The 16340-nt window shown below is 38.8% G+C and overlaps 1 protein-coding gene across 12 annotated transcripts in view; it reads right to left on the bottom strand.

The window, feature by feature from the left end:
- Window positions 1–3401: 3401 nt before the first annotated feature.
- SLC38A6 (solute carrier family 38 member 6) overlaps window positions 3402–16340 on the bottom strand; it is a 71374-nt gene continuing 58435 nt past the window's right edge. For 7 of the 12 annotated variants that reach the window (XM_072761704.1, XM_072761702.1, XM_072761694.1 and 4 more), the window contains 3 exons: window positions 14646–14790; window positions 14441–14535; window positions 3402–5334 (listed from right to left, as the gene is read on the bottom strand). In XM_072761704.1, the coding sequence (XP_072617805.1) occupies window positions 5176–5334; window positions 14441–14535; window positions 14646–14790 (399 nt within the window). In that variant the 3' untranslated portion in view covers window positions 3402–5175. Of the gene's footprint in view, window positions 5335–13442; window positions 14267–14440; window positions 14536–14645; window positions 14791–16340 lie in introns of those variants that run through there. The other 5 variants (XM_072761701.1, XM_072761695.1, XM_072761699.1 and 2 more) reach the window with 1 other exon arrangement.

Below are 16340 nucleotides of genomic sequence, written 5' to 3'. Positions count from 1 at the left end.
GTAAAGACTCAACAATGTGAACCTTCCCAAAATGAACCATCCTGACCTCCCTTGCGCTGACAATGCGTGTGTGACATCATGTGTAAATGAGCCTTAAATTTGAACCAGGTGCCGAGAGCTGTCTGGCGTCTCCTGGCTGCTGTATTAACCACTAACATGCACAGGGGGATTCTGAGGCAGTAAAATGAAGCGAAACGGATGGCAGTGACCAGTGCCGGGCTGGGGTGCAGCAGCTGTGGCAGTGAATATTCAAATCACGCCCACCCTGTTGGGCCCAGGCCCCCAGGCCCTGTAAAGCTTATTTCCGGAGGGCTGGGAGCGGGGGAATTTGGCTGGCTTCACTCAGTGACAAAGCTCCTCCATGCAAATCAATCCATTCTGACTTGATTCCCAGGCTTGAGTCTGAGCTATTTTGATTTGCATCCCTGAGGTAGGACTCCGAAGCTCAGTCTGAAGCAGCAGTTGGTGACAGTCAGAATGGATGCCTGCGGGGACAGGCAGCCTAAAATACATTTCTGGAGGGCACAAGTTCCAAGGAAGAGGGCCAGCTCCAAATCCTCAGGTGCTATGGTTTCTACTAGGCTGGAACCTGGAGATAGAAGTGTGCCTTTGTCCATCTGGCTTCACGAATTCCCTCAGCTGGGCCTCTCCCCACAGCAGGTTACATGACAAACAGGCTCTAGAGATCACTACACAAAATTTGGAGGGATGGAATTAGGAGGTGTGTATGTGACCTACCGTTGTTAGCCATAGGCCTGAGAGAGTGAATGAAGCAGGGTAAAAGTAAGTTGGAAAGAAATTAAACCTGGATACAATTAAAAGCGTTTGGGTTTTTTTTTTTTTTAATGCTTACTGTTTGTGGGGCCTGATCCCAGGTGATTAAGAGCGTGACTGTGTTACCAGCCTGCATTCCTATCATCGCTAGAAACTGGAGGCACTGAGGATAGAAAGAAGGCTTATGAAGTAATTGGTGTCTTGGTGGGGCTGTTCTAGAAATTCTATACATGCTAGTGAAAAGAAGCTGGAGCCAAAGAGAGGTGAAAACCCACACTCCAGTCTCTACAGGTCTTCAGGTCCAAAGAAATCCTGTGTTGTTCAGGGCAACTTCTTAAACCACCAACTACTCACCAAGTGCACCGCACTGTCCTGTGAGGTTAGGTGGGGATGGGAGACGGGTCCTGGACAGAGGATATACAGGGTCTTTCCTAAAGCCTAGTAGAGTTGTGACTAGATGTAAACATATAAGAAGTTGTATATTTCATAATGTAAAGAAAATAAATGTAGCACCAAGATGTTATGGATGGGTTTCCCGCATAATGGAATAGTTTCACGATGTCATCATCTTAGAAGTCCTTCCAGAAGAGGCAAGTATTGAGTTGAGTTTTGAGGAGGAGGAACTTCAAAGGAACAAGAACACAGCATGAATGGCTGTGCAAAAGTGCAGAGGCAGGACTCATGGGGAGCCCCTGAAGACGCCAGGGGCCTTCAGGGGATCTGAGGGCATGAGCAATTTCCCACAACTCCAGGAAAGTTCCTCATGCCCCCTAGAGCTAAGACTTTGGAACAAATTGTGATTTTTAGATCACCAGACATTGAGGGCTTCAAGTGCTTTTTTTTTTTTATATATATATACCTTTTGGAAGATGATGATAGGAACAGTCAATGCAAAGAGGCAATGGATATTTTTCTATCACCATTTTGGGACATGTCTTATTCAAAGGCCTTCAACCAAGACTCTACCTTTTGTTTGATTTAAAGTCCAAACTCAGGGGTGCCTGGGTAGCTCAGACAGTTAAGCATCCAACTTTTGATTTGGGCTCAGGTCATGATCTGGGGGTCTCAAGATAGAGCCCCAATCAGGCTCTGTGCTGGGCATAGAGTCTGCTTAAGATTCTCTCTCTCCCTCTGCCTCTCCCCTGCTGTTCACATGCATGCGTGCTCACTCTAAAAAAATGAAGTCCGAATTCAGCCTGGCTTCCAAAATTCTCTACAACTAGGATCCTACCCTTCAGCTTTCTCAAACTGTTCATTACATCTTTACTCCTGGCAAAATTTTTGTCATTTCTAAAATATACCTTTCATTTTTTTAGGCATTTATTTTCAAGTGGAAATGCATTCCTCCCATTTTCATCTCTACTTTGGTTGTCCTGCAGTTTTACTCAGCTGTTACTTCCTCTACAGAATCTTTCCCATTCACCAAGAAGGCCATGAGCCTCCATTCCTATAAACTTGTCCAGCAGAGCTTCTAATGTCCCCTCACCAAGCTATGTCATTCTTTTAACAAGTGTACACTGATGTTTAGCATGCACATGGCATGCACTAAAGCCAAACCCTGTCCTTCAGGATATTATAATCTAGTTATTGTATACAGCTTGCCTCTATTGGATTGTAAGCTCTGGGAGTGATTTACCAACTGAAGGACAATTACTACATGTACTGAATGATGCCGTGTACCTATGTGACAAAATCACCCATTTGCAAATGAGGTTGGAAATGGAGTTTAAGAATTTTCTCTCATCCGAATAAAGTTCTAAGTTGCTAGAGTATGGCTCTCTGACTTACTGAAAGTAAGTTTCTTTTTGTTTTACTATAGAAGTGACAACATTGTGAAATGTTTAAGTAACTGAGTCTGGGAGTGATTAGACAGCTTTTGGGGGGATTTGATTGAAAAGAAAAAATCTGGGAAAACCATTTTTACATTGACATTAAAACGAATGCAACTCTATTTATTTAGTCTGGTTAGCTAATAAGTTGAGAACTAGTTTGGATGAGTGAAAGCAAAGAATTTATTTAAATGCATATGAATGACAAATCTTTAGACAAAGGCATGGAGAGTATCCAAGTATTTTGATTCCTTGTGAAATATAAATATCATCATGGTATAATCATTACTGATTGACTCTCGATATAACATATAAACCTATGAGGTTTTAGAGTAGAAATGATATTTTTTCTAAATACTGAAACTTTGGCCAAATTTTGTAAATTTGTAAACCAGGTATTATTTAGATATTTTTACCTTCCAAAATTTAGGATCAGCAATTACTGGGGAGAAAGCCAACTAAAAATAAGTCGGGTGAGGGGAGACTACATGGCAAGTTTTTAACAAATATAGGCCTATTGAATTTAAGGAACTGTATTCTATTTTTATGCTATATGTCTTTCCCTACTTTTTATATTAAAGGATAGTAATGATAGGTGGCAATTTTTTTCTTAATGCCCTTGATCGATTTGCAAAATAAAAGGTTGGCAGTCTTATGACTATCCCCAAAATTTATTTTGAAGGCCTAAGGATCCAGAAGAAATCCAAAGTCCAGAAAACACTGAATCAGTCTGTTGATGGTCTGAGCTGTATTTGGATATTTAAAAATTGTATTTGTAGAAAGTCATAGAACACAGGATTTCAGGATTTCTTTAAGATTTTATTTATTTACTCATGAGAGACACAAAGAGAGAGGCAGAGACATAGGCAGAGGGAGAAGTAGGCTCCTCGTGGGGAGCCTGATGTGGGACTCTATCCCAGGACCCCTGGGATCCCGACCTGAGCCAAAGGCAAAATGCTCAACCACAGAGCCACCCAGGGAACCCGGATTTCAGGATTTCTAACACTGTTTTTCAAGGGGTCCAAGTTTTCACAATGTCTGACTGACAAACATTGGAAAACATTCTGCTCTACCAAAAGCCCACATACCTTTCTTTTGCAGAGAATTTCCTCTGAAATACTTAACAAAAAAAATAATGCTATGGCAACAGGCCATGACTCAGAGAACAAAGAGTGGGCCCAAATGATGTCAGGAGCAATATTTAAGTGAATAAAGCAGCCTTCCATACAGTTGGTGTTGACTATGTATCTACCATGAGCAGAACCTTTTCATGGGAAAAACTCCAACAGCTAGATATATTTAACCATTAGCACCATAGCTAAGCACACAAAAACCTAAGTTTACATTCTGGATGTGTGACCTTGGGCAAGTCATTTAACTTCCTAACTCCTCTAAACTTTACTTATTTGTTTATTTATTTTTAAAGATTTTATTTATTTATGAGAAACACACAAAGAGAGAGAGGCAGAGACACAGGCAGAGGGAGAAGCAGGCTCTATGCAGGGAGTCTGATGTGGGACTCGATCCCGGGTCTCCAGGATCAGGCCCTGGGCTGAAGGTGGCGCTAAATCGCTGAGCCACCCAGGCTGCCCTCCTCTAAACTTTAATTTCTAATCTATTAAGTAGGGGAATATAACTGTACCTATTTCAGATGACACGTGATCATGTGCTTGGCCTGGTGCCTGGTCCATATACACAAGGGCTTACTCATGATAGGTATATTATTTTATGAGACTTATGATCTCCCATTCACTTAAAATATCAAACTCTCAGATATAAACAGAGAACTGAGTAAGAGAAACCAGGGAACTACAATAATGGTCTTCACTCTCTTCTCATGGGAGTGCCCTTCCCTAGGGGTCTCACTCCCTTTGATTCCTATTTTTACCATCCAACAAGAAGTCTGGTCAAGGGGCTCTGATCCCAAACACAAAACACCTCAGGTTGATAGAAGGCAAGTTCTGAGAGACCATCTCTGAACTACCATGTTCGGTTCTAGAGAACCCAGGGAGATGACTCTAAGGGGAAGTGTTAGAGCATAGAGCTGCCCCAACCCTGGAGATCCACTTTGAAGGTTTGGTCTTTTGTCTTTAAAAGAGAGGCATTTCTCTAATGAACTGCAGACTAATCATGAGTGAAGTTAAGTCAACGAAATGACACTGCGGTGCTCCTGAGATGGCATCTGAAGTGGCCTTGTTTTGGGAGCGAAGCCTAGTTGGTTCAATCACAGCTTCACAGGGGGATGGCCTCACAGCCCTTCTGATATCCCCAGCACTCTGGGAAGAAGCAGTGGCTTGCATTTTTTCCGGTCATTGCTGGCTTTGAAGTCCACTTTTCTGAGAGTCCTGATCGTCTGGCTAGCACAGATGCTATTATTCTTGTTCTGTCCCATGTGGCTCCAGGGAAGAGTTTGCATACACACAATGCAGCGCACATAAGGCATTTTTGTGTATCATTTTTATTGGTTTTGGAAGACACAGGCAGGCAAATTAAAGCTGAATATTAGACATTTCTGTTCATAAAACACCCTTTGGCCACTTTCACTCACAGGCTCCAGACTCCCACCACAGGCTTAGCATTCACTGTCTCTTTCCCTCGGATTCTCCTCAATCACTAGATCCATGTTCTTTTTTACAAAAAGGGCTGTAGATATTTCTTCAACTTCCTCTTCTCCTGCCAACTCATTCTCATAACATCTCCCCTTTCTTAAAAAAAACTGAGGTAAAAGCTTCTGCGTAAGAAAGGAAACAATCAAGATAAAAAGTCAACCTGCAAATGGGATAAATATTCGCAAACAATATATCTTATCTTATGAGTTAATGTCTAAAATATATAAGAACTCCTACAACTTAGTAACAAAAAAAGGAAATAACTCTATTTAATATGGGCAAAGGACTTGAATAGACCTTTCTCCAAAGAAATACAAATAGCCAAGATGCTCAATGTCACTGTTAAGGAAATGCAAATCAAAACCATAATGAGATATCACTTCACACCTGTTAGGATGATCATTATAAAAAAATCAGAAAACAACAAATGCTAGTGAGAATGTGGAGAAATTGGAACCCTCATGCACTATTGGTGGGAATGTAAAACAGTGCAGCCACTACAGAAAACTATTTGGAGGTTCCTCAAAGAATTAAAAATAGAATTTACCTATGATCCAGCAATTGCACTTCAACATATTTATACAAAAGAATTGAGTGAGATATTTGTACTACCATGTCTGTTATAGCATTATCCACAATAGCCAAGAGATGGAGCAATTTAAATGTCCACACACAGATGAACGGATGAAGAAATTGTGGTATATACATATAACGGAGTATTACGCAGCCCTAGAAGAAAATCCTGCCATATGCTACAATATGAATGAAACTTCATAAGTGAAACAGCCAGTCACAAAAGAACTAATACTGCATGATCTACTAAAGCAGTCAAACTCATATAAGCAAAAAGTAAAATGATGGTTGTCAGGGCTGGGAAGAGGGGAAATGAGGAGCTATTGTTCTATGGACACAGAGTTTTAGTCAGGCAAGATGAAAAAGTTCTATAGATCTACTATATGTATAACAATGTACATATAATTAACAATATATTGTAAACTTAAAGGTTTATTAAGAAGCAGATTTCCTGTTCTGTGGGGTTTTTTTACAACTGAAATTATACATATGCTTAAATATCTATCTCTAAGTAAAAAGACATCAAGATGCACAGGACTACATATAGTATGCCAACATTTGTGTGTGTGTATGTGTTCTGTATAAATATATAGTTAGCTAGGCTTAAGATATATTTTGCAAAGATATAGAAAGTTGTAGGAGTTGTTGCTTCCAAGGAGGAAAACTGGATGATTGGGGCAGATAATGACAGGGCGGCAATTTTGTGACTTATGAATTTGTACCAATTAAATTTGAATGTTACCAACCAAAAAATTATAACACAAAGCAATTTTTAAAAAACAAGAAACCTAAGGTATTTAATGACACATACCAGAAGAATTATCTATATACTAAGAGATAAGTTGGAGTGGAGAATGAAGTATTTCCAAGGAGGAATTTAAGCTGGGCCTTGAGGAATTGGAAATGTCTGGATAGGTAGAAGGGAGTAATAATGATAGGCCAGGTGTGTATGTAGAAGTCAGAGTGGGGAGAGGATAGTAGGAGAGTGGAAGTAAACACAGAGAAGCAGAGTAATGAAAGGCAAATCAAGCACCGGGCAGTGAGATGGTTTCAGTGTATTATAGACTGTAGAAAAGAGAGAAAAGGATGAAATACAGTTTAGGAGATGACACAGGGGAAGGCAGGATTAATGTGGTGGGCAGTAGGGAGCCACTGCAGGCTCTTGAGCAGGGAAGTCATTATGAAAGCAGGATTCCAAGGAGATCAATGGACACAACAGACAAAATGAATTAAAAGACAGACAGCTGTTAGAAGGCTGATGAAGGAATCCAGCAGGTGCCCATTATAATCACCTGGGAAGCTTTAAAATATATATTGAAACTTGAGTCTCAGCCACCAGAGATTCTGGGTTCGGGGTAGATCTTGAACATTGTCATTTTTGAAGGCTCCCCAAGTGATTCTAAAGAACAGCATGGGTTGCAAATAACTGTAGTAATCCAGTCACAAAGGGATAAAGGCTAAGATTCAGGTACAGGCGGGAGGTTGGGGATAGGATAAAAGCAAATCTAGGAGACATTTCCAAGGAAGAACTGATGTGGTAACAGACTAGAGGTAAAGAGTGAAAAGATATATGGTCTGTTAGATTTATGCATTCATTTAACAATTTTTTTTAAAGACTTTATTTATTTATTCATGAGCGACACACAGAGAGAGGCAGACATAGGCAGAGGGAGAAGCAGGCTCCATGCAGGGAGCCCAATGTGGGACTTGATCCTGGAATTCCAGGATCACGCCCTGGGCTGAAGGCAGACGCTCAACCACTGAGCCACACAGGCGTCCCTCATTTAACAAATATTAAGTCACTCCCAAGTACCGAGTACCATACTAAGCTCTAAGAATTCAGTGATGCACAAGACAGCCAAGTCCCAGTTCTTAACAAGCTTGCAGTCTAATGTACATAGACAACAAATAAGACTCCCAGTAATGACGTGTACAACAGGGCGGCTATAAAGCATGACTGCATGCTGGGGGCTGCTTGTTTCCAAAAGGGATCAGGGAAGACCTCTCTGAGCCAGTTATACTTGAGATGCGGCTCGAATGATGAGGAGCCAGGCTTGCAAAGGTCTTTGAAGAGAATGTTCTAACTAGGAAAAATAGTAAGCATTCTAACTAGGAAAAACAGTAAGCATGTGGGAACAAGCTTCATGTGTTCAAGGAACAGAAAGGCTGTCTGGCTAGAGAAGAGTGAAAGACAGATATGAGACGAGGTCAGAGAAATAAGCAGGTGTAGACCAAACACAGTCTTGTAGGCCATGACACAAATTTCATTCTCAACGAGATGAGAGGCCCTTGGAGGAAATTAAGCAGAGCAGTGACATGATCTGATTTACATTTTTAAACAACTACTTTGGCCGCAGTGTGAAAATGGATTGCAGGTGGCAGGAATGGAAGCAAGAAAACTAGCTGGGAGGATAGATTAGAATATGTTGAGTTTAAGTAACTGTGCAGCATCCAAGCAGAAATATCCCAGGAAACTAGAAATACCGGAAATAGATGAGAATCTAGGTTGTACCTACTGACTTGAGAGACACTTCCAGAAGGACTGAAGAAATACAGGTTAGATGACATTACAGGACCGGGACAACTTTACCCAAAGAAGAGATTCATAACAACATGGAAGAAAAGTCTCTAGTGGTGGGCTGCTGGCAGGATAATGAGGGATGTCAAAAAAGCAGGGAATAATGATGCATTGGAATCAAAACTCAAAAAAAGATCTCAACTGCTGGAAGGATGAGCTAAAGTTAACAAGACAAAATTTAACATATATAGATAATGTGTGTGTATGTTATGAATATGTCTATATATATGTATATATATATAATATATATTCCTTCAAACTTAAAAAAAATTAAAATCAAGTACAAGACCTAGAAATCTGGCAGTTCACATAAGAGACACCTGGAGCTTTTAGTGACCACATACTTTATGAGCCTAAAGTGTATTGTCATTGTGGAAAAGCTGATGTAAATTCTTCTGGGGTATTTGAATATATCAGTAGTGAAAATAAACTGCACTGATCAGGATTATTTCTAGAATACTATTTTCTGATCTGGCTACTGAATAGGTGGCTGAAACAGAGAAGGGAGAAGAGATGTGTGATTTGAGGAACAGTCAAAATCACATATATTCAATTCAGTGCCCAATTCAAGTGTACTAGAACTTTCCCCAAAGATCATGCAATCTAACTTGAAGAAACAAGGCGTATTTCCTCTGGCTGAGAGAAAACTTAGTCTTTAAACATGAAGGTCTTCAGAGAATTCAAGAAGCTTGTCCAAAATTAGACAAAACGCGGTAGAACTGGGATCTGAACACAGGTAAGTATGACTCCAGAATCTTTAAAAGAAAAAAGTCTACCTATATATAAATATCTGAAAATATAGATATATATTTCTTCCTTTGAGTTAAACAGTTTCACTAATCAAGTCCATCTGAAAAGGTTCAATCAGAAAATTCCAAGTTTTACCTGAGCTTTTTTCAGGCAAGAAATTCAGATGTCTTATTTAACTTCACAACTTTAGGATGAGGTGCAACTCCTAGTACATATTGTGTGCTCAGTAAATATTTGCTCAGTGAATTTGAATTAGCCAGTCCCTAGGCTTGTGTTGTACACTGGTCCACTGATGGATATAACATACACATACGTTCAAACAAGTGAGAAACATTTCTCTGCAAGTCTTCTCTCCTTACATCATCCCATATTACCATGTCTTTTGTCTCTTTTTCCCCTAGCAACTCAATTTCCCTCTCCGCGCATTTACTTTGTCCCATACTCCAATAAACCTCTCACTCCCACCTGGCCACCTGGCCACCAGCCAAGATGAGTCTTCCTGCTGGTTATAATTGCTCGTCTTGATTGACAGCGTCACAAACTAGGACAGTGATCATGATGACAGTAAAAACACAGATCAGATTGTTTGGGAAGAGTAAGAAATACAAAGAATTCTGACTGTTACAAGAGAACCACATCCACAATATCTTTACTCATCCTTCACCAAAATTTTGTTTTCCTATTTTTCCCTCTTAATTATGAGGAGACTACAGGAGGCTAATGGTAGAAAAATGAATAAATTGTGCGTTTAAATTAGAAAAGCAAATTTCTCAGTACTATAAAAGGTTCTGAGAAGTTCTAAGGCCCAAAATTATGACTCATAAAATCTAGGCAGAGTAATTAGCAGGAAACAAAATCTTTTTTCAATAGGGCTAATTCTAACATTGCCACAGAGTACTGTCAACATGCCAAGAAGAAAATCAGATTAAAATTAATTGTTTGAGTCCTTTTGTTTCTAGCATCTATTCTCCATCTCTATATGCTGAACTGGCAATGTCAGCGCTAGAGACTCCACACCCAGCTACCCACAGATTATCTAGTAACCTGATCCTGCAAATACACAGGACAAGAATGGAGAAGAGAAAAATCTGTTTACCTTAAAAAGAGAACTTCCAAATTCATTCACATCTCATTTTCATTTGTCCCCACAGAACCTTACTCTCAGGCTCCAAAATGAATCGTTTTGGGCTCAAATGGTTATGGCACTTCCACGAATAGGGGAAATACACATTTTAAATACAAAATAGTACCCAGTACAAAGGTCATATGGAGAAAGAAATCAATCTTTCCCAGCTGATCTCTGTTCACTTCAGGGATCGTCCCCCCAAAAGAGCGGAAAAAGAAAAAAGTTCTTAAAGATGAATGTGTTGTATGTAGGCAAATATAGAACATGAGATTTTGGAAAGGTAAAAAAAGTAGAAGCACATGAAGGCCGGTGATTAGCTCATAATCCATTTAAAGGCATGTGTAAAGTTTACCTGAAAATGGATGGTATGCTTCTGCTTTTCCGCTGGTGAATTTACCAGGGTACTAACCTTACATTTAAACAGTGTCCTGGCAGAAGAAACACAGGAGCAAACAAATTCAGAGAGGTTGGGCTGATCTGGTAACCCAATACCCATCAAATGCCAGTTAGGAATTGCCACAGTAGAGAGTCTATGGTACTTTCTAGATTTCAGCTCTATACCTAGATTGTGCTGAACTTCAGATTCTGTTTCTAGATGGAGAGGAGGAAAAAAAAAGCACAAAGATTTCCAGACCTTGGGTGTTTAAAGGGCCTTCACATAGTAAATCAACCTACTCCTGTCTTGTTTTCTCCACAGCCAGACTGAAATAATACAGCACCAGCAGAGGTGTGAATTACCCCCATTCATCTTAATGGAGTGTTAACTTCAAAGGCTTGTTTTAACCATTTAAATGCTAAGCTCAGGAGTAAACGTTCTGTTAAAAAAAAAAAGGTACAATTTAAACATTCACCCTCAACATACGAAAGTAATTTATATTCTCAGCACTTCGTCTCTTAATTTAGCAAACAAGTCTCCAAATGTTAGAAAAGTATATATTTTGTGCTTTACTTAGTTTTACTTTAAATAGTTCTTACCTAATAAATTATGAACATTAAGCCCATAATGCAAGGGCCTATACTTCCCAGGAAAAATGCAGCCAAGTACTTGAACAAGGGTTTTTGGGAATCCTAGTGAAGGGGGCACTGCTCTTACCTGCCATTTTACTAGCTTCCTCCAAACTCTTGGGGGAAGCTGCGACTCTGACCAGGCAACTAGATTAGGCAGGATATTAAAGTGAAATAATAATTTTAAAGAACCACTTCCACAAATATTTTCTCTTGATATTAACTAGGTTTGGTGCAGGGTGTTCAATAGGGTACTTGTCCCTTTGCCAAACCTCTCATGATCCTATCCCATGAGCAGGTGACAAATGTATTAACTGATGCCCAGCTGTCATCACACTTAACATTTGCCCCAGGGGGTATCCTTGCATCTGTTGCAGATTTAGGGTTATTTTGGTATTACTGGAATTAGATTTATGTAAGCAGCTGAACACCTATTTGTATTTGGATCTATAATTTCATAAACAGAAAAGGGGGTACAAGAGTTAGCTTATCAGATTAATGGGCTCTGGCTGACCTGAAGCCACATGGGAAGCCCTGCCTGGCTGTGCCCATGGGACCAGGCTAAGTGCCCAGTTTCAGGAAGATATTAGAAGAGTACAGCTGGGTCAGAACTGTGGGAAAACACTACAAAGAGTACACGTGGGGCCAGTTCCCCTGTGAGTGAAGGCTAGAGAAAGAATCTAAACATATTAGCTGGGCAAGATGGAAGATGAAGAAATTCCATGTCTCTGATTAAAAGCAAATCTATTTTACTGGTCTAGATGAAGGGATGGGGAAAAGGGGATAAATATCTTATCTATTAAAAGAGCCCATTTTGGCCTGCACCTAATTTATACGAGGTCATTTAATCCTCTCAACACAATGCTGTATAATTGGTATTAACTCCATTTAATACATACGTGAAAGTGGAGACTTAGAGAGGTTAAGTACTTTGCCTAAACGCACTGAGATTTGAATCTAAGTCTTTCTAACCCCCAAACTTGGACTTTTTCCATTATACTACACTGATCCCAGTTGCCAAAGAAATATCTTAATTCAAAAGAGAAGCTCAGTTGTCAATTTTGCAGCCCATTTTCTAAGTGGGGAGCAAAGGGGCACCTGCAAAAGTGTGTATTTCCATGCATGCAAATTGTACTTTGCATGCAGTTCCCTACTTTACATGCGCACAGGGGTAGAATTACATTTTTTACTGATACACCCTGGCTTTGGTAGGCTGCTAACAAGGTGCCCTTTACATAGAACACTCATGGAAAGGAGAGATCTAGCTTTTGGTTTCCAATCAGAAATAAGCCACATCAATGGGAAACAATGATTTATAACCTCCACACAAAATATGATATAAATCATCAGTATTTGTCTCTGTTTGCCAAGTAGAAAGTCACATGCTTTAGTGACAAATGAGAAAGCTCAAAGAACTTCTAAATCCACAGCCAATCATCACAGCTCTATCTCATAATGAACAACAGGAAAATCACAAAAGTTTCTTAGAGAAAATTTGGAGACAGAACAAAATACCAAATGAAATAATCCTGCAGTTTTGTTATTAGTGATTAATGTTGACAACATTATCCCACAGCTAACATTCAATTTTGTATATAAACTCAATATGCTGATTTCTTAAAAAACAAACAAGTGAAAGATTGATCCAGTATATTTAGTAACATTAAAAACTTCTGCTCTGCCATAAACACTGTTGAGAGAATGAAAAGGCAAGCCACAGATTGGGGGAGAGAATCTTTGCAAAATACATTATCTGATAAAGGACTGGTATCTAAAATACACAAAGAATGCTTAAAACTCAACAATGAGAAAACAATCCACTTAAAAAAAAAAGATGAAAGATCTGAACCTCACCAAAGAAAATATACAGATGGCAAATAAGCATATAAGAAGATGCTCAACATCATTATGTCATTAGGGAAATGCAAATTGAAACAACAATGAGATACAACTATACACCCATTAGAATGGCAAGAATCCAAACCACTGACAACACCAAATGCTGGCGAGGATATGGAACAACAGGAACTCTCATTCACTGCTGTCAGGAATGTAATATATTACAGCCAGTTTGGAAAGCAGTTTGGCAGTTTCTTGTAAGATTAAACATATTTTTACCATATGATGCAGCAATTGTGCCCTTTGGTATCAACCCAAATAAGCTGAAACTTATATCCACACAAAAACCTGCACACAAATGTTGATAGCAGCTTTATTCATAACTCTGAAAGCAATCAAGAGGTCCTTCAACAGGTGAATGGAAAAACAAACTGGCACATCCAAGCAATGGAGTATTATTTAATGATAAAAAGAAATAAGCTATGTGAAAATACATGGAGGAAACTTAACTGCATTTTGTTAAGTGAAAGAAGCCAGCCTGAAAGGTTAAATAATACAATTCCAACTATATGACATTCTAGAAAAGGCTCACAGGGAAAGGCTCATAGTTTTTATGAAGTAAGTCAAAAGATCAGTGGTTGTCAATGCTTGCATCAACAGTGAACTCTTATGTAAATGCTGTACTTTGGTTAATAATATTGTATCAATACTGGCTTATCAAGTATTACACATGTACCACACTAATGCAAGAAGTCAATAATATGGGACTTATGGGTGTGCTGGCAGTGAGGGGAGATATAAGAACCCTGTACATTCTGCTCAATATTTCTATAAACATTAAATCTACCCTTAAAAATAAAGTCTATTATTTTTTTTAAAACCCAGAAAGACTGATTATATTGAAGAGCATTTTAAATTTATTTTAATTAAAACTGCTATAAACCCACTTTCCCCTACTTATTCCATTTTGTTCTGTTCTGTTAATATTTACAAAAATGTTTACCCACATAAAAAGGGATTTATCCAAGATGCCTCCCATAATTATTCCTTTTTTGCATATAGAGGTAAATTATTCTTCATAAGAAGCGAGAAAATATTTCCTTCATTTATTAATCCAATTAAAAATGATTAGTGCTAAACTAAAATTCCCAACCAAAATTCCAAAGATGAGCAAAACAAAAGCCTGTGGAATAAAAAGATAAAGAATAATTAGAGTATTTGAAACCTCTACCTTCTCCAATAAACTCTATTACAGTTCAAAATACACTTTCTCAATGTAGATAAAATACTCAATTATAAAATGACAAATTATTTCTTAAAATAGAATTCTTAAAAGAAATAAACAAAATTAACCTACCCCAAGCTTTTTCCATGAGAGAAAATCCTCTCTGCTAAGTTTAAGATAAAATAGTCCTGGGAACACAAAAATCAAACATGCTGATGTACTGGAACCTTTGAGGGGGAGAAAGAAAAAAAAGAGGATATTACCAGATTCAGATGTGAGGCTGGATGACAATTTTATCCATTTCGTTACATGGGATTTTTTGAAACAGAAAACTTACCAACTACACCAAATATATTCCTAATGTCAGGAACATATAATGCAAGTAAAACAATGATAATATTGAGTGCTAGAGTGATCAAAGAATGGCGAATCCATGAGAATGGAAAATTGGAGAAAAACATCATCATTAAAGCTTTCCTTGCCTGTTTAACAGAAAAAGAAATAGATTTAAGCAAAGAAGTGTCAAAGCCAAAATACTTGTTTCGGGAAACACAGGTACAATACAGTAACCATGACATCTTGCCCCTACACCATTTAGATTTAGGAATATAGCATAAACCATTATTATAAAGTACTTATGACACATAAACTAAGAAATATACCTTTCTGTGTGAACTTCATAAAAATTATTTTGGTTTAATTCATGAAGAAACATTTGTATTCAATTTCTTTAGGTTGCATAATTTTCAAAATGACCAACAATAATACTGTGATGAAATCTCCGAGAATCATTTTCATTAAATTCACAAATAGAAGAACAAAAAGTTCAAAGTAGAAAAAGAAATCATGGGCAGCCCAGGTGGCTCAGCGGTTTATTTTTTTTTTTATTTTTTATTTATGATAGTCACAGAGAGAGAGAGAGGCAGAGACATAGGCAGAGGGAGAAGCAGGCTCCATGCACCGGGAGCCCGACGTGGGATTCGATCCCGGGTCTCCAGGATTGCGTGCCCTGGGCCAAAGGCAGGCGCTAAACCGCTGCGCCACCCAGGGATCCCGGCTCAGCGGTTTAGTGCTGCCTTCTGCCCAGGGCCTGATCCTGGAGACCTGGGATCGAGTCCCACGTCGGGCTCCCTGCATGGAGCCTGCTGCTCCTTCTGCCTGTCTCTGCCTCTCTCTCTCTCTCTGTGTCTCTCATGAATAAATAAATAAAATTAAAAAAAAAAAAAAAAGAAATCATGCTATGGGAAAGAAACATCATTTACTATTTCATTTTATATTATCTGTTTCATAGTATGTAAATATAAAAACTAGTCCATGACAGTTCACACTGCCAAGGCGAGCAGCAGGCAGTCTCACATGTTCAATGTTCGTATTTGTGTCCCCGCTCTTCCCTCCTGCCAGTACTCTCCACACACGGAGGGGCCAAAATCTTGAAGGCCCAGTTCTTAGGGAACTCACTGTTTAGGGATTCAAGACATTCATGCGGAACCATTCATACCTAAAGTCTCTGTTTCCATTTTGTCAGAAATTCTTAAGATTCTTACATATGGTAACTAAATACAAAATGAAGATCTGTTCTGCCCCTTAATTATAATTTTAGAGCACATAAAATATTTTGACTAAGATTAAATTAGAATGTCTATATGAAAACAAATCTACAATAAACCAGAAGGAGCTTAGTTTTGCTGACTTGACTTTTGCCTCTTCATGCACATTCTTTTGAAAACAGAATACAGAATTAAAGGGGGGGAGGAACCCAAAACTTTAGAAGAACCATAGTCTCTAAATTGGAAACAATGTTGTGGGAGAGCGTAAATCTAAACTAAATCTCAAAAAGCACAAATTAGCTTAGTGGTTCGCTGTTATTTTTGTGCTTTCATGGGGCCATAGGCAAGTATGAGGTCTTTGATCAATTACTTGACAAATGAATAAGATATACAAGACTAGATGTGATTCAAACTTTCTAGTCTGCAAAGAATTAGTGTTGCCATATTAGGGAGCTGCTACATTAAGCAACAAGCCCTTTAAGAAT

Source organism: Vulpes vulpes, chromosome 6 (assembly GCF_048418805.1).
Source record: "Vulpes vulpes isolate BD-2025 chromosome 6, VulVul3, whole genome shotgun sequence".
Classification (NCBI taxonomy): Eukaryota; Metazoa; Chordata; class Mammalia; order Carnivora; family Canidae; genus Vulpes; species Vulpes vulpes.
This window is presented reverse-complemented; position numbering and strand designations above follow the sequence as displayed.